At 51.7% G+C, this 23,188-nt stretch overlaps 2 protein-coding genes across 6 annotated transcripts in view; one reads left to right on the forward strand and one right to left on the reverse strand.

The window, feature by feature from the left end:
- Tbc1d16 (TBC1 domain family member 16) overlaps nucleotides 1–13,330 on the reverse strand; it is an 80,095-nt gene extending 66,765 nt beyond the window's left edge. For both annotated transcript variants that reach the window (XM_006990283.4, XM_006990282.4), the window contains exon 1: nucleotides 13,220–13,330. The gene's annotated coding sequence lies outside the window, so the exon portion shown is untranslated. The remainder of the gene's footprint in view (nucleotides 1–13,219) is intronic.
- The window catches only part of Ccdc40 (coiled-coil domain 40 molecular ruler complex subunit), a 48,280-nt gene continuing 38,401 nt past the window's right edge, over nucleotides 13,310–23,188 (forward strand). The window contains exons 1-4 of one of the 4 annotated variants that reach the window (XM_006990293.4): nucleotides 13,310–14,061; nucleotides 15,624–15,693; nucleotides 16,507–17,331; nucleotides 23,027–23,165. In XM_006990293.4, coding sequence (XP_006990355.1) covers nucleotides 14,033–14,061; nucleotides 15,624–15,693; nucleotides 16,507–17,331; nucleotides 23,027–23,165 — 1,063 coding nt within the window. In that variant the 5' untranslated portion in view covers nucleotides 13,310–14,032. Of the gene's footprint in view, nucleotides 14,062–14,364; nucleotides 14,730–15,620; nucleotides 15,694–16,506; nucleotides 17,332–23,026; nucleotides 23,166–23,188 lie in introns of those variants that run through there. The other 3 variants (XM_016008552.3, XM_042283215.2, XM_076543871.1) reach the window with 3 other exon arrangements.

Raw genomic sequence — 23,188 nt, forward strand, 5'->3', positions numbered from 1 at the left:
AACTCCCATCTCGGCGTTCAATGTTATCTGAACAGGAAATCAAGCTATCGGATCACTGGTGTTCAATCCAGGATGTGTAAAGCTGTCATAAAAAGAAATAATATGGAGGCAGACCCACCTTCATAGCCATATAGCTTGGAAGACAGCCACCTACAGGCCTGGAAGATGGGTCAAGGGGTCATTTCCCTCATGGCCTCAGAAGGAATGAACTGGCCAGTACCTTGGCCTTGTGCTTCTGTCTTCTAAAGCTATGAAGGAACAAGTGTTTAATGTTCACGGGCTCTGTGGTAGTTGGAATGTATTTGGCCCCCACAAGCTGATAAGGAGTGTGGCACTATTAGGAGGTGTGGCTTTGTTGGAGTGGATGTGGACTTGTTGGAGGAAGTGTGTCACTGTGGGGGTGGGCTCTGAGGTCTCCTTTGCTCAAGCTTCACTTAGTGACACTCCATTCACTTCCCGTTGCCACTGATCAAGATGTAGAACTCTAGCTCCTTCTCCAGCATCATGTCTGCCTGCACTGTGTGGCACCATGATGGTAATGGACTGAACCTCTGAAGTGTAAGCCACTCCATCAAATGTCTTCCTTTATAAGAGTTGCCGTGGTCATGTTGTCTCTTTGCAGCAAGAGAAACCCAAACTAAGACATGCTCATTCTGAGTGAACGCCTTACGGAAGCCTGGGACTGTTAACACAGTTAGAAGCTGGAAATGCCAAACTCTGCCTCGTGTGTACAGCTGGGGATCACACCCAGGGCCTTGTGTGTGCTGCTGGGGATCACACCTCATGTGTGCTGTTGGGGATCACACCAGGGCCTCACGCACACAGGGCACACTACTCTGCCACTTAGCTGTTATCTCCAGCCCTCGTGTCCAGGCCAGGCTGGCCCTGAACTCAGGTTCCTCCTGCCTCAGTGTCCTGGCTAGTTTCTGTCACCTTGACACATCCTAGAGACAGCTGGGAAGAGAGACCCTCAACTGAGAGAATGCCTCCATCAGACTGGCCTGTAGGCAAGTCTGTGGGCGCACTTTCTTGATTAATGATTCGTGTGTGAGGGCCCAGCCCACTGTGGGCAGTGCCATCCCTGGCAGGTGGTCCTGGGTTGTGTAAGAAAGCAAACGGAGGAGCAAGTAGCAGCAGCGCCCCACGGCTTCCAGGTTCCTGTCTGAGTCGCAGTCCTGACTTTGGCAGGGATGTGGAAGTGCTGCTTTTGATCGCGCTCTTTGTCACAGCCATAGAAAGCTAACTAGGACACTCAGGGACTGCAGGCATGTGCCACCACACCAGCAATTACAATAGCTACTCTGAAGAACCTCAGTCTCAGCGTTTCCTGTGATTCCTCTGACTTCTTTTCTCGTTCCCAGAATTCTTCCCCAGCCACAAATCCACCACACGGTTCATCTTTTATCTTGCTTTTCTTACGGGTTTAATTTTCAAGAAACCACCATTGATCTTTCAGAAAGCCTGCCACAGCATGGGCGTCTATCTGGGAAAGCCTGGAAGTTCACTGTCAGCCGGTCCAGAGTGAGCACGCACACTGGCTTTATTACTGTCAATGTTTTAATCGGTACATGATAAAAACAGGAAAATCAATGATAACGTCATAGTGCTGGGATGTTTGGGGCCCTTCGCTGTGGTCTGGAGACCCTATATGTTCACCGTTCTCTTTGGCATCCTTCAGACATGTCTATGCTGCACACCTGAGGAACGTGTGTGTGTGTATGTGTGTGTGTGTGTGTGTGTGTGCATTCACACACAGGATCCATGCAGCTCACTACCAACATGTTCCAATGGTGCAGGTCACCACAGGCACAGTTCAGTGAGGAGCAGGTGGCGGGGTCCACTAACCTCTCCATGTTGTCATTGTCACCATGAATGAAGAGCATGACAACACACAGCCCCACCCCCAATGAGAAACAACGGGACTCTCTGTGGGGACCGATACCCGCACTCCAGATTTTCTCCCCAGGCACTGGCTGGCATGGCATCTGGGCCTTTGCCTTCTGGGGCCTAGCAGTTCTGGGCCCACAAAACCACAGCTTGTTTCTGAGGCCTTAAGAGTAAACCTCCAGTGAGCAACCTCCCACGGGCCCAGTCCCTATGACTTCGCCAGGGAATCTCAGGCACGCCCTGCTTTTGCTGCTGGGAGGGGTGGCAAATGCTGTCTAGAACCTGAGCTCCATCCCAGGGTTCTTCCCTGTCCAGCCAGGGCCAGAGCTGCCCATAGACCCACGGAAGGGGTGGGCCGAGGCGGGGCTTGCTCCCTTGCTCTCGTGGGCGTCCCTCCCCAACTCCCAGCTCACACCACAGCTTCCTGCTCTGTGGTGGTGGCTCCACCCGCCACCTTGTGGTGAGGAGGGCTAGTGGGATGCACACCAGCCAGCAGAGCCCCAGGTCCTGATTTGGGTGCTGGCTCTAGGGACAGTGACTTCCTGCTCAGGGCCCGTAAGCCATCCTGAGCCCCAGCTGGGGAAAACTGATGGCAGAGAATCCCAGGGCACCCCCAGGGAAATGAGGGCTGAGCAGGGAGAGGCAAAACTCAGCAGCCTGGGTGGCCAGCACCACCCAGGGGCCAGGCTAGAAAGGAGTATGGCAGTCACAATCAAGGCTGCGGGCGGGGCTCTCCAACCTCTAGCTGTCTGCAGGGAGCTTCAAGACATAGATGTGAGGTGCACACATACATAGATGTGAGGCCACATACGCCGGAGGCACACGTGTGCTGCCTGCCACATACACCACGCCCTCAAGGGCTGTTACCAGCTCTGCTCCCTTCTCCAGCTGCACAAATAATGACACATCAGCCGCGCAGGTTTCCAGCTCCATCTCAGAATGCTTGCTGACATTATCAGCTTGAAGAGCGGGGGCTGGGTGGCTCCAGGCTGCAGAAGCCTCCCCCACCCGGCAGCCCAGTGCTCATCTGTGCCCAGACAGCACTGGATTTTCAGAGCGTGCATTCCTGGGTCGTTCCCTAGCACGCTGTGGGCTCTGCAGGGTGCTGGGGCAGCTGGACAGCCACATCCCACAGTGCAACTCTCCCTGCCCAGCTCTGGCTCTGGCCACAGTCCCTACTGGCCTGATCGTGGCAAACCCTGCCTGTCCCATAACCAGGACTTAGCTGAGTAGCTATCCTCTATTGTTCCTTGGTGTGTGTCGTACCCACCCCTCCAAGCCAAGGACCAGACAGAGGCTAGTCTGTAATGTGACAGGCTCCTCTATGAAACCAAACAAGCAGGTGCAGAGAACAGCCTCAGGTCTCTTGAGGACCCGAGGCACCTGTGATCTGGAGGCCCTCTTTGAAAGCCTGGACCCCGTCAGTAACTGAATCGTCCCCTTGAAGGCCAAGGTCAAGTCACCCTGGATCCCCACCAAGTCCTTCTTCAGGATGTGGCTGCTCCCTCCTGAAGGGCACTCACAGAGCTGCGCTTCGCACTGAGCGGCAGCTGCTCTGGGGGACATCCTGAGTCAAGTGGGGGAGTCAAGTGGACCCTCCCGCCCACTTGCCTTTACCGTCATTGTAGAGAGGCCACTCCAGCCTCCGGGCAACGGGTTCTGCTTTGATACAGCCCCGTCCCTCCTCACCCAAGTCCACCAGCCTGAACTAGGCAGCCCACAGGCTCCACCAGCATCCTGTGCGCTGGCCTCTTATCCCATTTGTCATGGGGAAGCCTGCCAGACGGCAGCAAGGCAAGGACATGGCAGCGGACCAGCAGCAGGAGTCAGGGCGGGCTGCCACACAGCCTCTCATCCCTTCCCCTGGGCTCCTTCCCATGGCATGTGTCCCCACTTCACGTGCACAGGGGTGCTGGAAGATTCCACAGGGAGTCCCCCAGGGAGACGTGAAGTTAGGAGTGAGGTCTGACGTCATCGCAAGAGGGCAATGCCAGGGCTCCACGCAGGCTAAATGGCCCAAGGGCAGAAAAACAGAGAGGAGCATGGGAAGGGAGAGAGAGACCCATTAGGGGCCTGGCACCTGTGCTGAGCCTACAGGAGGGACCCGCAAGTCAGGGAGCTGGCTGGAAGGGATCCCAGCAAGGAACAGGTGCAAGGAGGGAGGAGCAGGTGGGGGAGCAGGTGGGACTCGGGCTTCAGCAGGGACCAATGCTGTAGTGACCTCTCAACACTGAGAACGAGCTCAACACCAGAGACTAAGCTTAGAAATGGTTAAGGAGGTGAATTCTGTTAGCTAATCTACTATTACAAAACAAAAACAAAAACAAAAACCTGCGAGCATGGCTGGGGGGTTTTATACAAGTACAAACAGTTCTTTCTGGATGTCCTGACTTTTCTATAAACCTAAAATTGTTTTACACACACACACACACACACACACACACACACACACACACACACACAGAGTTTAGGCCTGGGAGATGGCTCAGTGGGTAAAGGTGTTTGTTGCCCAATCTCGACACCCTACATTCAGATCCTGAAACTCATTTAAGAGGACAAGAAAAGAATCTCCCAGAACTCTTGGGGTGTACAAAGCAACAGACACAGGAGCCGTCCTGCCTCGGGCGGTGAAGGTGAGACTGACACTGGAGGGTGTCCTCTAACGGCCGCACGCGTGCACAGCACATGTGCCCTCACACGTGAGCACGCGTACATCATGCACACACGTACAAACATCATTTCTGTGCCACACCAGAAGCCTGAACGTGGATGCCCACAGCAGCTCTATTCATGCAGACCTACGAAGAGCCGGGTGGACAAACTCAGACCCCTCCAAGCGACTGTCGCGCAGCAGAGGAACTGAGAATGCATGAAGGAGCAGTCGGGCTCGATCGCGGTGAAGGAAGCCAGTCCTAAGAGACTACTCAGTTCCAGCACCGGGCTCAGCACCCCTAATCCCAAACTCTAAGTTCCAAATCCTCTACATAGCCATGTGACATGACAAGTAGAAATTCCCACAGCTAACCACATGAGCGGCAGGCAAAAGACAGGTGTGCTAAGACACTAGAAACCCATCTCGTGTGCATCAGGTGTGCATATGAAATGTCACACACATCATACATAATTTTTAAGTACAATAGAAGACACCCAACACTAATTTCTCCAAATGCACATGCATAGGCGAACATGCCTACATACAGAAGAATACACACACACACACACACACACACACACACACACACACACACACATACACACAGGCAAAAACAAAAGGCTATGCCCTGTGTTTGGTGTTTGTGTTTGTGGTTTTTTTTTTTTTGGTCAACTTGACACAAGCTAGACTTATCTGGGAAGAGGAGTGCCAACCCATCGACTGACCGGTAGGTGAGTCTGTGGAGCATTTTCTTGTTTGCTAAATGTGTGTGAGAGACTTCACACACGCCCATGTGTGCATACGTGTATGGCTGTGGGTGGGTGGGTGGGCACACGCCCCTGTCCAAGTGTGGAGCTCAGAGGACAACCTCAGGTGTTAGGTCTCCACCTTCCCCCTTGTTTGAGGTCTCTTGTTCGCTGCATACTGCATACTCCAGGCTAGGCAGCCGGAGCGTCCGGGATTCCCGTCTCTGAGAGGATTACAGAGGGCGGCTACCACAGGCAGCTTTCATGTGGATTCTGGAATCCAAATGCTTCCATAGCAAGCACCTTACCCTTGAGCTACCTCCCCAGCCCCCAACATTGATTGATTGGTCAGCTGCTTGGTTGAGATAGGGTCGTATTATGCAAGCCCTAGGTAGCCTGGAACTTGTTATATAGACCAGGTTGGCCTCGAACTCACAGAGATTCAAGGCAGATCCTTGACAACAATGAGCACCTTGCTTCCTGAATATGTTCCTGTGATACCTATTCTTTAAAATGCTTATGCCCACCAGGCGGTGGTGGCACACACCTTTAATCCCAGCACTCGGGAGGCAGAGGCAGGTGGAGCTCTGTGAGTTCAAGGCCAGCCAGATCTACAGAGTGAGCTCCAGGACAGCCAGAGCTACGCAGATAGAGACACCCTATCTCAAAAAAACAAAACAACAACAACAAACACACACACACACACACACACACCCAAGAAAAACTTATACCATGTCGGTACTGATGATTTTAGAGCACACGCTCCCATGTGCCAGACATCTCCAAATTCCCTCTGAGCTGCACCCACCACCCCCACAGTGTCCTGACACCTCGCTTCTATTGACAAAGGGGCCATCAACGCCAGCCTGACAGCTGGCACAAAGAGATGGAGAGAAGCCAGGTCCAGACTCCAGCCAGCTCGGGGCTCACGGGCAAACAGCCATGCTGACGGCTTTGAAGGGCGCGGTACGAACACACAAGGCTGTTTTCCACTTGTGACTGAGGATGCCTCAGCCACACCTGTGCTGGTCTAGGTCACCAGTGCCAGCCAGAGAGGCAGAGCCCTCCGCAAATGGAACAGCTGTGCAACTGGAAAGAAAAGAACAGCATGACCTCCCCGCCTCGGAGACAGACACACCAGCTCAGGAAACCCTCCAGAGCCCCTCCTCCCCAAGAACCCCACAGAGAAACATGGGCTCCCTGCTGTGACAGCGCCCAGGGGGAGCTCTGTAGGGATAAAGACAGGGTGGGGGCGCCTGCTGAGGAAAGACGCAAACTGTGGGGACTTGGAAGGTGGCTTAGGAGGTGAAGGGCTTGCGGGCAAGTGTGAAGACTCATGGGAAGGCGGGCAGACATGGAGGCCGAGATCCCAGTCCCCACAGCAGGCTGGCTGGCTAGACTAGCCGAATCTGTGAGCTCTGGGTTCAAATGAGAGACCCTGACTCAATGTATAAGGTGGGGAGCTGGAGAGTGATCAAGGAAGAGACCCCATGTCAATCTCTGGTCTCAACATGCCACATGCCAGTGCAAGCACACACACACACACACACACACACACACACACACACTATTTGGCATGCAACATTAATCCTCCTGGAAATGACTTGCCATCACATGGGCCCCAAGTCAGGATGGGATATATTTGGAGTCTATTCATCTACCAGCCTCATGGGGGCAAGAAGTCCATGCCTGGCTGACAGGCGGCTCAGGGAGGTGGGGATATTCAGCACTCACTAGCTCCCAGGCATTCACACTGAGCAACTGCCCTGGACACAGCACAAAGGACTGACACCTAGAACCCAGACCTGATGTCCCAGAGAGCAGTGAGGGCCCCCCACACACACCATGAGCCACATGTCCACGTGCCAGGGGACTGACTGAGGAGGGTGACCACAGCTTCCCAACCCTGTGCTGTGTCAGCTCAGGCCGCCCTGGCTTCCACCAGTCAGCACCACAGACCCAGACAGGCATTGCACAACTGCCCATGTGTAACCTCTGCCCACTGCCTTGAGGAGGGACCGTTAAGGGGCTACAGGATGCTTAGGGCACTGTGTCAATGGATATAGCCCACAGCTAGTTACTCCCAGACTGCTCAGGGGCAGAAAGTCTTGGACTCAGGTCAACTGCCAAGTAGCCGACAGAAACCGGTTCATCTGCTTTTCCCTCCAGGTCCCAACAATAAAGACTGGGATGAATGATGCCTTATTAAACACAAGCCAGACACACGCCAACAGGGATCATTTCCTCCCTTGGCCTCTGCCACAGTCACCTGAGCAGAGGCCTCAGCTCCCCTTACCTTCCTGTTGGCTTTCCCAAGTCTGGCATATCCTCACCATCTCTGGGATAGTGGGACAGTCAGCTTCGCAGATCAGAGAGTGAGACCAACGTGGGTCCTTCTGGGGTTGCCTTTGATCTCATCACTCAAGTGAGCCCCCGGGGGACTGGCATGATTTGTCCTCTAGGCTACATTTAATTCTGGGTATGTCATCAACGCAGAAGAGAATATACTTGCAGCCCACAGACCCCCTGAAGGATCCCACAGGATTCCCTGTGAGAACAAGATGGCTGACTGTGTCCCAGTGGAAGAGCCGAGGTTTAGGGGTTAACCTGACTGCTGGAGCCCGGACCATTTGCCACGAGGAAAAGGTCCTTTGACACCGGTGTGCCAGTCAGCAAATCAGGACTGGAGGGACACAGGGGCCCTGGTGCTGCCACCTTCCTCTTCCAACTGCCCAGCTGTCACTCTGACACAGTCTCTCCCTGGAAAACTCCGAAGCCTGGGCCTCCGTGGAGAAGACGTCTGCTTTCATGTCCCTGGACCACAAATATAAACATCCCATTTCTCCCACAGAACAAGGGAAATCGGGCCAGGAAGAGAAAGGAAGCTTGGTGATGTGCCAAGCTCTAAGACAGAGGACCAAGCCCAAGGTGACAAGATGCCAAGTGAGCCAGAGTCCAGGAGCAGCACAGACCAGGCTAGCCAGGGAGTCCAGAAGCAGCACAGACCAGGCTAGCAACGGAGTCCAGGAGCAGCACAGACCAGGCTAGCCAGGGAGTCCAGGAGCAGCACAGACCAGGCTAGCCCTGTCTGACTGCTGATTCGTACCTGTAAATGGCGCTCTCACTGTCTGTGCTAAGGAACCACAAAACAAGATTTAAATCTGGGAGAAAACCATATTGATGACACCCCAAAAAGCAACCCCATTGATCCAGCTTAGAGAAAGTTACTTAATTACAAAAAGTGAGTTTGTGAGGGGTTGGAAAGACGGCTCAGTCGGTTAAGTGTGTCTGCCCCATGAGCCTCAGGACCTGAGTTCGAGTCCCAGCAGCCAACATGTAAAAGTTGGGACACACTTGCAATCCCAGTGCTAGGGAGGTGGAGACAGGAAAACCCTCAGAGCTTCTGAAAAACACATGGTGAATGGCTCCTGAGGCTGGCCTCTGGCCCCCACATACATGCATACACATGTAAACATATACCTACACACACACCTGCACACATGTGAACATATACATACACCTACACACACACATACACTCCATACACATATCCATACACACACATACACACAATACCCCACACAAATACCTCTCCCCCACATACCTCACACACACATTCTCTCCCTCCCTCCCTCCCTCCCTCTCTCTTTCCCACCCTCTCTCCTCTCTCTCTCTCTCTCTCTCTCTCTCTCCCCCCCCCCCCCCCCCCCCGTCTCTCTCTCTCTCTCTCTCACACACACACCACATACACTCCATACACACACCGAGTAAATACATGTAGGCTAAGAAAGAAAATGTTTTAGGTGTAGTAGCTTGTGGGCTACAGCCGCATGCCATAAATCTGCCCATTTTCTGGATTATCGGGAAAGCTTAGCTTTCTGCCTGTTTCTCGCCTCCTTTAAGTATGCTTTCCTTAGCACTTTGGGCACATCTCTTGGGCTTCCTTATTTTCTCCTCCCCAGCATGCAGCTTGTCAGCCACGTGCCTCACTGCTGTGTGGGCTTAAACGGTGTGGCCTTTTCCTCTCTCTCCTCGTTCTCTCCTGGGCAGCAGTTCGCCTGCCCTGGGGTTTATCTCTGAAACTCGGATAAAATTGTTCCTATGTATCCACATTATAATTTAAAAATATTAACCATAAGGTCAATGGGTGGTGGTCTGAAGGTACCGTCAGCATCCTCTGCCAAATGTTGGGGGTGTCTGCTAAGGTTTTCTCTGCAGCCTCGGGCTTCTTCCCTCTGCATGTGATGTCTCAGCTACATCAGTCTCCTACAACTGCAATCAAAGGATGTGGACGATGACAGACATCAATAAAATCAGCTGCTCCTGCTACGAGCCTCTGGGGTTCAACAGCGCCCCTCCCCTGTACCTTAAACTTGTTACAAGAGCAGAATCCAGCCTGTGAGAGTCACGGGAAGGGATAAGCTAGAATCTTAGCGGGGATTTGTGTTGCCAGGTAACCTGACGAACCTTGCTCCCCAGAACAGACTGAGGGAACCCAGTCCCCACCAAGTTACACAGACTGGAGGGTAGCTGAGCCCCGTGGTAATTTCTGGCCTGTAATCTCAGCTACCTGAAGGACTGAGGCAGGAGGATCACAAGTTTAAGGCCTGCCGTGACTATACAGTGAGTGCAAGGGTAGCCCTCACAAATCAAAAGGGCTCAGGGGCAGAGCACTTGCCTGGCAAGTATGAGGCCCTCAGTTCAATCCCGAGTACCACAAAGGGAAAAGAGTAAATAGGTCCAAATGCTGATTCGGATCAATTTTTCCACCCAATAAACCATCCACACAAGGAATCAAAACAGAAAACAGGTGTGGCAGGTGTGTGTGCGTGTGCATGCATATGTGTATGCCCTCTCAAGCGCAATCTGACCCAGGACCTGGGCTGCTCTCAGTCTTGGACACAGAAGCTCCAGTGGGCAGCAGTCAGTGCAGAGTCTCCTAAGGAAAGCGCTGTGAGGAGGAGACCCAGTGCTCAGCTCTAAACGGGACCACCCCGCACTCTGCACCCAGGCAACACTCAGGGAACACTGCAGAAGAGGAAGCAGGAAGAGTACCAGAGCCAGAGGGTGGAGGGCACACTGTGAAATGGTGACTTTGGACATGGCACAGCCTGTGCACCCAGGAACTCACAGCAGCTATGGTTACCTGCATAAGACCCGCACAGGGTGGGTGAGGGAGCGCTCCAAACCCCACCCCTCACTGAGGAACTGTTGGCAGCTGCTGAAGGAGAACTCTCGGAGTGTGTGGGCACTGGTAGGTTTCCCATGCTGCACTGGGTGGTCCCACATTCATGCACACGTGGGCAGCACTAATTAGATTCAGTGGATTATCAAAAGAAAAACTGGAAGGGGAGGTGTTGGAGAGAAGGGTAAAAGGTGAGTCAGAAGAGGGAAATGAGGAATTCCCTGTATGGAATTCTTAAATAATAAAAACACTGAAAAAGGAAAAGCCATGTTTTTAACTCATGTTGTTAAATGTGAAAAATCTAAATGACAGATGTCATAATGATAAGGACGGTCATTTAAAATGTCAACAAACAAGGGTGGTAGCACACATCTGTAATGCCAGCACGTAAGATGCAGAAGCATGAGGATTACCATGAGTTCCAGACCAGCCTAAGATGCAGAAAGAGACCCCATCTCAACAAAAACTTCGGTACCATATGCCAGGCACATGGGACACTGAGGTTTTGGAAGGAACTGTGGACAAGGGACTCAAACAAGGACCAGAAACTGGTGTATATTTGAACCCAAGTCTATTTTTGGAGGCCATGTGAGGTTTTTTGGTTATTGTTGTTTTTGTTTTTGTCTTGGCTTGTTTTGATTGATACAGAACTTTACTATGTAGCCCAGGATGGCCTGGAACTCACTATATAGTCCAGACTGGACTTAAACTCACAGAAATCCTCCTGCTTCACCTTTTCAAGCACTAGAATTGTAGTCCTGAGCCACTGTGCGCAGAGTAGAGACCATGATTTTATCACGGCACCTTGTCGCTTAAAATTGGAGGACAGAGAGCCAGGGCAGTAGCAGGCAAGTTCTGTCAACCCAAAGGCCATCCTCTCAAGACTGAATTCACCAAAGCAAAGAGTGCTCTTCACAGACCACAGTGAACCGATCCTAGCCGCAAAGGCTGAAACCCCGTTTCCTCCCATTGAAGAATCCCTGGCAGAGCATGTCCCTGTGAAGAGCAGGGCCAGCCACTACAGGGAGAGGCACAGGGCGTTTTGGAGGTGGGATATCCTGCACCCTGGTCTGTGCAGACTCACCCCTAGTTGACTTCATGTCCCAGTGGGATGGGTACAAATGTCATGCGATAGTTCTGTGGATACGGGTCATTGCCACAAAACCTGACAACCTCAGTTTGATTCCCCTCGAAACCCATATGGTGGAAGGACAGAACTGACTTCCACAAGTTGTCCTCCGACCTCCACATAGGCACCACCGAGGCACACAGAGGTACATGTACACTCACACAATAAATACTTATAATAAAAATGTGTTTTAATCCGGGCGGTGGTCCATGCCTTTAATCCCAGCACTCAGGGGACAGAGCCAGGTGGATCTCTGTGAGTTCGAGGCCAGACTGGTCTACAGAGCAAGATCCAGGACATGCACCAAAACTAGAGAGAAACCCTGTCTTGGAAAAAAATATATAAACCACTGCCCTTTCACAAGCCTGTTTTGTGCACTATGAAAACCCACACGTTAGATAACCAGGCATTGTAATCAGGCACCATAACTGCCACAAGAGTAAACAATTCCCAGGGAAGAACTGCCCAGCTACACTCTGAGACACTACTTACCAGGAAGCCGCAGAAAATGTAAAACAGTAAGTACTTTCAGCCCAAGAGAGCCATCCCCGACAGCCAGCTGGGAACCAACTCAGGTCAATTCTGAATGGCTGCATCTCAGCAGCCCTTATCTGCAAAGCTCTCTCACCATTAAGTTCAATATTCGCCATCAGCGTTAACGTCAACCTTCCTAACGAGGGCTAAGACTTGCATACAGTTTCTTTTAAATTCTTTAATCAGTTGGTGAGATTGAGAATGGAGCCCCGAGTCCCCCGGTCTTTGCGCCCGCACTCTCATCAATATGCTTGGCGACCGGGACATTTCCCCTCTCTTTCCTGATAAAGGAACTTGACAGAGGCCATGAAACAAACTTTAACGGAAGAAAGAGATGCTTTCCTATTCTTCTATTTCTGAACGGAATCTGGACTAGATTGTGGCCAACATACGACACCGACTTCCGAGGAACAAGCTTTTACTTCTCACCGCGCATTCGTTCTGGCAGGGTTCCGTGGGTTATTTTTAGCAATTTTAAATTGCCCTTTTTCTTTTTCTACTATCCCATTTTTTTTTCTTTCTTTTGAAGGAAAGAACAGAGAGGGAGGGAGAGAGAGGGGGAGGGGAGGAGAGCGAGAGCGAGAGAGAGCGCCTAAGCTAAAAAGAAGTGAGGACTTTTGACTTGAGGTTCTTAAATCGCCTAGACCATTGCCTCTACTGCCCCGAACGCTAAGAGCGCGCACGCCCCAGAGGGGCATGGTACACTTTGGGGGCTCTGTCAGCCAGTGCCGGAACCCCACAAGTTCTTCGCATGCTCAGACCAGCCAGCCAGACAAAGACCGCAAGTGCCCCGGCCGACGGCTCCAGGCGGGGACGACTCTCCTCCAGCTGGGCCCACTCCCAGAACACGGAGTCTCAAACGCCGAGGATGGAGTCCCCAGGACGTCCCCGGTGAGATCCGGGTCCCTTCGCATCGCCCCCGCCCTGAGCCCAGCGCCGATCCTCCCCCCAGCCCCTCCCCGGCCCCCGCGCTGCAGGCCCGCGTCCCGCGCGTCCAGATTCCAGCGCACCCAGGCACGTCCACACCATTCCAAGTGGACCCCGAAGCCCCCGGCCCGCGATCCCAAACGAACCCTGATACCCACCCGGGTCCCGCCGCGAGGGCTGGACTCGCGCCGGCTCCACGAGCCGCCGCCACCACAGCCGCCACTGCCACCGCCGCCGTTAGCGAGGCGCGGCGGGGAGGGGATGTGCAGAGGCCCGGCCCTCGCTCCGCCCCGGCTCCGCCCCAGGACCCGCCCAGGCCCTCTCAGCCCGGAACGCTGCGCCCTGTCTCCAATCCCCGGGCGCCCCCGCGCACCGGACGGCCCCTGCTTGGGGTTCCCTGCTAGCTGCATCTGCAGGTCATGCCGCGCGCCTGGTACCCGTGACGCTGCCCTAGATGGGAGCCCTGTGCCCTTGGTCCGGGAGGCAGAGCCTTCCAGTGCCCACATGTGTGCTCACCCCTTGCATTCATATTTCTCAGTTTTGGGGGTAAGAAGGAACGATGCCCACTAAAAGGGCACTGAGCCTCCCTCTCTGCCAACGACCCCTCGAAAGGACCCCGTGGTCAGGGTTCCTGAGTACCCCAAGGCTGGAGATGGAAGAGCCAGAGCCAGGCGAGTTTCCCGGATCCGGCGTCCCCACCCAACCTGCCACCCTCGGAGCCCCTGACCATCATCAGGTTCGAAGGTATTCAGTTGGATGTATTTTAGCCCTATCGTCACTCTACAGGAACTAAGTCCTGGCAGGAAAGGCTCGGACACACGGCGATGGACAAAACACACATTTGTGCTTTACTGCTTTTGCATGGTGTTTCTGTAAGAACTGCAGGACGCAGCCAGGCCCCGCCTCCTGCGGTCTTTGAGCGCGTGGTCCGACTTCGCCGGATGTTTGATGGCGTCGCCTAGCAACGAGAGATGGCGGAGCCGGAGGACCAAGCTGACGGGTAAGCCCAGCCAGAGGAATAATGGACCCACCAGACGTTTTCCCTGGCTTTCCGCACACAGGTGCCCCCACCCCATGCGCCTTCCCCCTTCACCTCTGTACCCCTTCCCATTCTCGTCCACATTTTCTGGACCTTTCCGACCCTCTCCGGCCCCACCCTCCCCCCCCATGTCCCTTCTCTCTTTCACCTCCTGCCCTTTGTCCTTTCCTAGCCCCCACCCCACCCCCGCCCATTCCCTACTCCTAGCCTCTGCTCCTCATAGACTATAGATTTGCACACACTGCGGTAACCATGGCAACCACCGTGCTTGATAAGCCAGGCTACAAAGCGGGGCATGGATAAGATGCTATCCAGTATTGCTGGAGTTGGGAGGAGAGGGGAGGAGCACTGGCTCCGATGGGGATTGGGCCAGGCTCACGCCTCCCTCCTGTAAGAACGGATCCCTCTGTCGAGGACTTGAGGGATAAGCAGATCGCCAGCACTGAGTGCACCCAAAAAATGCCGCTGCCAGCTCTCTTTTAGGTTTTGTGTAAAACAGAAGGGAGTTTAAATAATCATATTTGCTTAGACACTTCTGGGTTTTTTCATATTTTTAAAAGTTAAGTCTCTATGTACTCCCATGGAAACACATCCAGATCACATCACAGGACGAAGCTAGACATGAAACAGTAGGTATAAAATGAGCCCCAATTTGGGGAAGAATTTAAGTGCAAAGGTTCTGAACAAAGGCAGATGCACCACAAACGCCTGTTACAGTGGCTGCCTTGGGCAGCAGAGGGCGAAATACAGGCGTTTTCATGTCTGTGAAGCATGTATCTATATTACTTTGATTTTTAAAAAGTTAGTTTGTATCTTAAACATTGCACTGGCATATTTGCAGAAGTGTGTGTGTGTGTGTGTGTGTGTGTGTGTGTGTGTGTGTGTGTCTGTGTGTCTGTGTCTGTTTCTGTCTGTGTGTGTGTGTGTCTGTGTCTGTGTCTGTGTCTGTGTGTGCAGAAGCCGGAGGAGGATGTTGGGTGTCACCCTCTATTGCTTTCCATCTTATCCCCTTGAAGCAGAGTCTTTTGCTGAACCTGGAGCTAGCCTGGTGGCCAGCAAACCTCAGTGATCCTCCTGTCTCAAACCCTCATAGCGCTGGAGTTACGGGCACAAGCAACTGTGCCTGGCTTTTATGTGAGCACTGGAGGTCCAGACTCCAGTCTCTAATTAAGTTTTTAAGAAACACCAAACTGTTTTGCATGCAAACCATGGCGATGTTGAGAAGCTGAGGCAGAGTCCGGCATGTTACCCTGTCTCCTGAGACTTTCTCTGCCTTGCCCCAGAAACAGAACAGCTCAGGTGACCTTTCTGGGGTGCCCTCACATGCTTTCTTCTTAATGTTATGATAACGGTGTGTTACATTCATTCTCATACCAAACTGTGGCCCCTGGCAAGCATGGCCTGGTGATGGGAGAGTTTTGGCTGGCAGCAGGGTGGAGGAGAAGTGGAGGTCGTACCAGGGAGCAGCAGGGACGCAGCGTGCGGTTAGGCTGTGAGCTAGTGTTTCCTGTCTCTAAAAGCAGGTCACACCTGGAAGAGAAGCAAGTTTCTGCAGAAGAGGAGAAGGAACAGGAGCACACTGAAGGCCGTGAGGTAACTGCCACCTGGAGACTTAATCTGGGCTCCTGTTTGCTAGGAGACAAATAGACAGGATTCCCAGGGTCCGTGGTGCCATGATCTGACAAACTCCGTTCATGCACAGAGAAACTTACACCCTGTCCTAGTTGTATTGATAAAGCACTCTGACCAAAAGCAATTCAGAGGAGGAAAGGATTTATTTGGCTCATACTTCCAGGTCAGGGCTCATGACTGAGAGAAGTCAGGCCTGCCTGCCTGTTCTTCCACATAGTGTCCCCTCTAACCAGAGCGCTCACTCACAGCCAAGGAAGTGTAGCAAGAACATGGAGGAGGAACACTGCTTATTGGCTCATTCATGGGTTTATGCTCAGGTAGCTTTCTTATACAAGCCAGGCCCACTTAGCTTGGGGATGGTGCTGCGTGCAGTGTGCTGGGCCCTTCCACATCGATTGATAATCAAGACAATCTCCCAGACAGGCCAGTCTAATACGGTCAATCCCTTAGTTGAGACTCCCTTCTCAGGTGACTCCAGGTTGTGTCAGGTTGACAAAGATAACTAGGACACACCTCATTCCAGAGTTTTAGCTATCAGTAATGACATATCCAACCTTTAGACCTCCCTGCGTTTTCTAGAGTTCGTGCTTGTAACCATGATGTAGAAACTAGAGTGGTTACCTTGAAGTGCAAAACATCATCAGTTGGGCATGGGGGGCGGGGAATGTATGTAGATGTGTCCTTCCTGTCACCCTCACATCTGTCCCTCCTGTCACCCTCACATCTCTCACTATTATACTTTCTTCCCTGGGATTTCTTGCCACCCTGGAACAGGTGTCACCACCAATGGAAAACAATGGCCAAGAAATTGATGAGGGTGGAGATGCCACCAAGGGTCCTCAAGAGGGCATTGGGACAGAAGAAGAAGGCAGATTTGAAGGAGAAATGGCAGATGATGAGACAGTCAGGACTGAAGGAGAAGCCATCTATGAAGGGAAAATGGAATCCAGTGGAGAGGCTCCCCAAGAAACAGAAATGGAACCCATTGGAGAGAGTGCCCCAGATATGGAAGTGGAATCCATTGGAGAGGCTCCTCAAGAAACAGAAGTAGAATTCATTGGAGAGGCTGCTCCACAAACGGAAGTCGAATTTGTTGGAGAGGCTGCTCCAGAAACGGAAGTCGAATCCGTTGGAGAGGCTGCTCCAGAAATGGAAGTCGAATCCGTTGGAGAGGCACCACTAGAACAAGACATAGAATCCATTGGAAAGACCATAGCAGAAATGGACTTGGACTCCATTGGAGAGGCCATCCTGGGAGTGAACTTGGACTCCCTTGAAGGTGTCATACCAGAAAGAAAAGTCGAATTCACTGGAGAGGTCATTCCTCAAGGGGATGTGGAATCCACTGGATACACCATCCCAGAAGGGGAACTGGAAGTTTCTGGGAGAGAAGGATTGGAAGAGTATACCTTCTCTGAGATGGACGAGTTCTCTGAAAGGATCAGCACTCCTGAGTTCACCTACTCAGACATCAGTCCCTGGGAAATGACTGAAGAGGAAGCGAATGCTGCCTATCTGTATGAAAGACCCAGATCTACTGAGGCATCCCAGCGAGCCTTTGGCACGTATGAGACCACAGAACAGAGAAAGGAAAGCAAGGTAAGTGCCCCTCGGGTGTTTGCCAAAGCCCCTCACTGCTCACGTGGCTCATCACCCTGTGAGAGGAGCTTAAAGGCACGTTATCACCACATCTTAGGGTTTCTACTGCTGTGACAAACACCACGATCGGAAGCCACTTGGAGAGGAAAGGGTTTACTTGGCTTACACCTCCCAATCCCAGTCTGTCCTGAAGGGAAGTCAGGGCAGGAACTAAAGCCAAGGCCAAGGAGCAGTCCTGTTTCTAGCTTGCTCCTCTTGGCTGGCTCATGTTGCTTTCTTATAAAATCTAGGACCACCTGCCTAGAGGTTCTACAGTCCACAGTTCTCTGAGCCCTCCCACATCAATCATGAATTAAGAAAATGTCCCATAAACTTGGCTATAGGCCAGCCTGGTGGAAACATTTTCTCCAGTGGACAGAAAACCTTTCACACACACCCTGTTAGGAATTTCTTAGCAAATGTAGGTCAATGCTGAGAAGGCCTAAACCTCACATCCAAGTTGCCAGATGCAAGGCTGTAGCCACCATCCATGCACATGAGTGCATCCAGGTCTCTGGTCTTCCGAAGCAGTGTGGCCGAAATAAAGGTGGACACACATCATGGTGGCCCACCAGCTCATTTTATGAACACTAGAAATATGAGTAACGAAGGGAGAGGAATTAAATGTCTTAATTATCAAAATTCAAATTAGTTGGGCATGATAGCACTCAGTCATCCCAGCACCCAGAGGAAACACTGAGACAGGAGGATCATGAATTCCAAGCCAGCATGGGCTTCTTAAAGAGACCTCATCTCAAACAAAGAAACAAATCAAACTGATTTACATTTAAATAGTCATCTGTTGCTGGTGGCTAACATATTGAGATGTTTGTTTGTTTGTTTGGGGAACTAAATCTAGGGCCTTGAACCTGCCACACCAGCACCAAAGTTTAAAGCAATTACAGACTTTCAGAGGGGAAAAATGAAGGACAATAAAAACATATTTCATTGTCTTAGGTCCAGAGGTAAATTTCAAATCTGATTTGTCACCACCAAATGCTTTTCCGTGTGTTTCTCACAAGGCACCATGCAACCTTTTCCTGGGGAGACGTGGACAAATGTCTCCTGGCCCCAGACAGTGAAACAGCAACAGGCTGAAGTAATGATTCCACCAAAGTCCAATTTGGAGAACCCAGGAGTTTGCTGGGGTCACTTATCGGAGCCTGGATGACTCAAAAGCAGCTACATCCTCAGAAGCCCAGTTCAGCATCCCTGCAGGGCTTGTAGGCAGGTCACCCTTCCCAGAGTCTCCTCTCCGCAGCTATTGCTGTTATTATCACTATTACTATCATCATCATCATCATCATCATCATCCTCATCCTGCTTACATAATCTTTGGGGCAGGACACTTTCCTAAACTGCTAAGTTTTATTTACTAAGTGAGTCTCAGAGAGCCTGCCCACAGGAGGGAATGATTCGGTTCTGAGGAAGTCAGTCCACAACAGAGAGCTACTGAATGGCTGAGACCTTAAAGCCTAAACTGGGGCTGGGATGTTCAGGGCTCCCTTAATGGGCTGGAAGACCTGGGTCGGGTCCCCAGCACCACCGTGGGAAAATCTGGCAATTCTACCTCCATCTACCTCCATGATTTCCTGGAAGTTCTCAGGTCTCATTTTGCAACTTACCAAATGTCTAACGGTGACTCTTGTTATCCTTGACGGTCATGGCTTCTCTTTAGTCTCTCCCTGACCTCGAGAAGACCACAGGTCACTTGCAGAGTGGCCCTCTGTGTGGGCTTCTCAGTCCTCCCTCCAAGGCCGCTTGAGTTTGAGTGCAGAGCCACCCGGGTGATGCTGGGTGCTGCCTGCTCCTGCCTGGTGAAGAGTGAGAACCACAGGGGAGGGTTGGGGTGGCTTGGTCGGCGTTGCTGAGAGGGAAGGAGGGCGAGCCGTCCTCACAGCAAAGGCACTCCTCACCCTTCTGCATTTATAGCCTTTCATGGGAAGATTTCCATTGTTCAGGATAGAAAAGTGGCTATTTGGAATGAAGGAAAAATCATAGCATGATTATTATTATTTATCTACAGTGTCTCATTTTCTGCCCAGCAATGTGCACCGCCGATGTGACTTATTACAAAACGGAGTAATTTCTCAGTTTTGTTTTCTGAGACAGAGTCTCTCTGTGTTGCCCTGACTGTCCTGGAACTCAGCAGGCTGGTGATGTTTGTTTTTTGAAAAGTTATTTTACGTGTGTGTGTGTGTGTGTGTGTGTGTGTGTGTGTGTGTGTGTGTGTTGACTTTTAAATATCTCACCCTATATACTAAATGTTGTTAAGCTCTCCCTTATTCTTTAGCGTGGCTGTGAGGAGAATCCAGTTTTGTTTTGTTTTGTTCAGGAAGATGATTTATGCCCTGAGAACAAGAGTGGTTAGCTTCCTCCTCTCATTCTCTTCCTCGCTGATGGTGCTGGCCAGCCCTCCAGCATGAGGCCGCCGGCACGACAGCTCTGTCCGCTGCTCTCTGCCACTCACTCCGGATTCCCCTGGGATCTTGCCAGATCCTTTTTATCAGCGGGAGGAGGCTCTTTCCATCCTGGCTTGTTAGATGCCATGGCTTTTTGTTTTATTTATCACTTTGAATTTTCTCAATATTTTTCTGTGTCTACTGAGATGATTGTATGAGATTTGTTTGTTTGTTTGTTTGTTTGTTTGTTTGTTGATGTGATAGATAATACTGATAGGTTTTTTTGTGCATGTGTGTCGTGTGTGTGTGTGTGTGTGTGTGTGTGTGTGTGTGTGTGTGTGTGTGTCATGTGTGGACAGGCCCGTGGCAGCCAAAAGTTGATGTCTATCAAGTATCTTCCCATCCATTTACTTATTTATTCATTGAGACGTGTGTGAGGTCTCACTGTGTAGTCCTGGCTGGCCTCAAACTCATCCACCTTATTTTTTTTTAATTTTTATTTTTTAAATTTTTATTTTAAAATTTAAAAAATTTAAATTAAAATTTACATATTAAATTAAGTCAAAAAATTTAAATCTATAAAAATTCCATTTTAAAATTCTATTTATTCATTTTTATGTGTGTGGGTGTTTGGCCTGTATGTATGTCTGTGTGCCACATGCATGCCTGCTTCCTGTGAAGGCCAGAAGAGGGCGTCTGATTCCCTTGGGACTGGAGATAGACAGTTGTGAGCTGCGGGGAATTGAACCTGGGATGTCTGAAAGAGCAGCCAGTGCTCTAACCCCTGAGTCATCTCTCCAGTCCTCATCCACCTTAGTTTTTGAGACAGAGTCTCTCACTGAACCTGGAACTGGCCAGCGAGCTCTTCCTGTTTCTGCTCCAGCCGGAGCTGGAATTAAAAGTGTGCTCTGGCACACCTGGCTCTTACGTGGATGCTGGGGACTGAACTCGGGTCCCCGTGCTGGCAGTGGGCCCTCTGCTAACCGGCTGCCTCCTGGTTTGTGCATGTGAAAGCGACTCCGTGACATGAGACACAGTGGGACCTCTGACGCGTCCACTGCTCGCTCAGCTCTGCAGACTACACAGACTATGGCTCCCGCTTCGTTCACCGGGTTATTCTCCATTAACATTGTTCATGTTTTTATGCTCCAGCAGTCCTCACTTGGCCAATGGGAGCACATTTCCTCTGGCTTTCATGGCCTTTGGACACCCGCCCCACCCACCACACCTCATGCCCTGCACTGTTCTTCTGCAGAAGGTTTCCAGACCTAGAATCGGACACTTGTGCCTGAGCACCATGTTTATTAAAAGAAAATCAGTTCAGAGATGAAGAGCTGTGTACAGAAGTGATAGCTGCTCCTGGGGCGTCACTGCCCCCTCAGCACCCTGGACACAGACACGTGTGGAGATGTACATTTATGGCTGTGTTTACAGGAGCACACACATGCATACAGGTGCAGTCAGGGTCAACACTGGTGGGGACTTCCCCTGACCGCAGTGCTGAGAGGCCTGGCCCCTTCCTCTGACTGTAGTTAGTAGTGTGACCAACGTCCCACAGACTCCAGCCCTCGGAACTCTACCATCCCTACGGCAGCCTCCCTCCTGGCCCGGTCCCACCGGAGCTTTGAGTATGAATTGCTCTGGAAGCAGAGAGGGTGGAGAAGAGGATGGGACACTTTCTTTGCATGAGCCCAGGCTGTGCACAGTGCCATCCCCTGATGCTGTGTCTGTGCCATCGGATCCAGACAACAGCCTTATGGGGTGGGAGCCCTTGTTGTCTTCACTGTGCAGATATAGAAACAGGAAGGTGGGATGGAGAGATGGCTCAGTGGTTAGAGCAGTGGCCGCTCTCACGGCGAACCCTGGTTCAATTCCCAGCATCCACATGGCGGCTCACAGCCACCTGTAACTCCAGTTCCAGGGGATCCAGTGCCCTCTTCTGGCCACCACGAACACTATACACATGTATGCATAGACATGCATACATGCAGGCAAAACAGAGGTAAGGGGCTTCCCTGCCCAGGGCCCTACCACTGACATGGCCTACCGTAGCTTTTGCTCTGAAGCCACTGTCCTGAACTACGAAGCAATGGGCCCACCTCCTCCCCAACCCCATGAAAGCTAAAAGAGTTCCTAAGTTTGGAGGATAGCTGGATGCCATGTTTGATGAACCCTTGTCATGCTCTACAATCAAACCTACTTTTTTCTACAGGTTGCACTGTGGTTCCATGGTAAAGTGCCTGCCTGGCTACTGTGAGGACCTGGGTTCAAATGCCAGCATGGCAAATGAACAAAACCAAACTCCCACGTTTTGTGAATCTGGGGAGGAGAGCAACAGCTGAGCAATGTCGTCTCCTCTGTGGGGGTGACCTGCAAGTCACTTGTTCTAGTTACCTAGCAGAGATACATCCTAAGAGAGTCCTACCCTTCTGCCTTCTGGCTCTCAGCCTAGAGAAATACAGGCAGTGGGAGGAATTGTTAGGGGTCAGTGCATGCGTAGACACCCCGTTAGATTTTCATTAGAAGCCCTTCCGGGAGACTTCGGCCTCTGTGCCTTCCATAATGGCTGTTGGGATCTGGGTGCCTCAGAATGAACTTACAGAGTCCACCTTGTCTGAAGGTACAGTGGGAAAGGGCGTGGACACACATTTATATGAACCTTTAGCTTCTGTGGATCTGTTTCGCCTCCCCTACTTCGTGGGGACATGGGGCTCATGGCCAGAGATGAGAGTCGTACTTGGTTCTTCATAGACAGGATAGCGAAGCCCTGTCTCACTAGTTTCTGGGCCGGTATTTCCCTCAGCAGCAGGAGTAAGGACAGCCCATCTCAGTGATTGCAGCAGTCCCTTCAAAAGCTAAAAATAAAGCCCGGGGTGGAAGCACAGGGGTGTAATTTCAGCACTCAGGAGGTTGAGACATGAGGGTTGTAAGTACCCAGACTAGCCTGGGCTACTTTGTCTCAAGGGGGAAAATAGCCAAATGTCTATCTCAAGGGGAGGTGTTTAGATGGAAGAAGAGAAGAAGAAGAGGAAGCGATCCCCTGAGGCCCCTGCTGGAAGCAGAGAGGGTGGAGAGGAGGCATGCTGCTGTGAGGAGTGAGTTGAGGCCATGCTTTCCAGCCTCTGGCACCTGGGCAGCAGAGCAGAGTCTGTCCAGGTCCACGAAGAACCCTGGTCAGGAGGGGACACAGGTAAACCCTATCCATACCACAGCAGTCCTCATTAATATGTTCCTGTTATTCCGTCCGTCCGTAGCCGAAACCCCTGGAGGTCCCCGTTCAGAGAGTCTTTCCTATGGGCACACGACATCGCTTCAAACTGAGCATCGTGGGAAGTCTGACTTCCTCGGAGATTGATGATTTCTCCCCGGACGAAGCTCTGGGGCAAGGATCAGGTACGATGCATCTGCCAAGGTTG

The sequence above is a fragment of the Peromyscus maniculatus genome, chromosome 8 (assembly GCF_049852395.1).
Source record: "Peromyscus maniculatus bairdii isolate BWxNUB_F1_BW_parent chromosome 8, HU_Pman_BW_mat_3.1, whole genome shotgun sequence".
Lineage (NCBI taxonomy): Eukaryota > Metazoa > Chordata > Mammalia > Rodentia > Cricetidae > Peromyscus > Peromyscus maniculatus.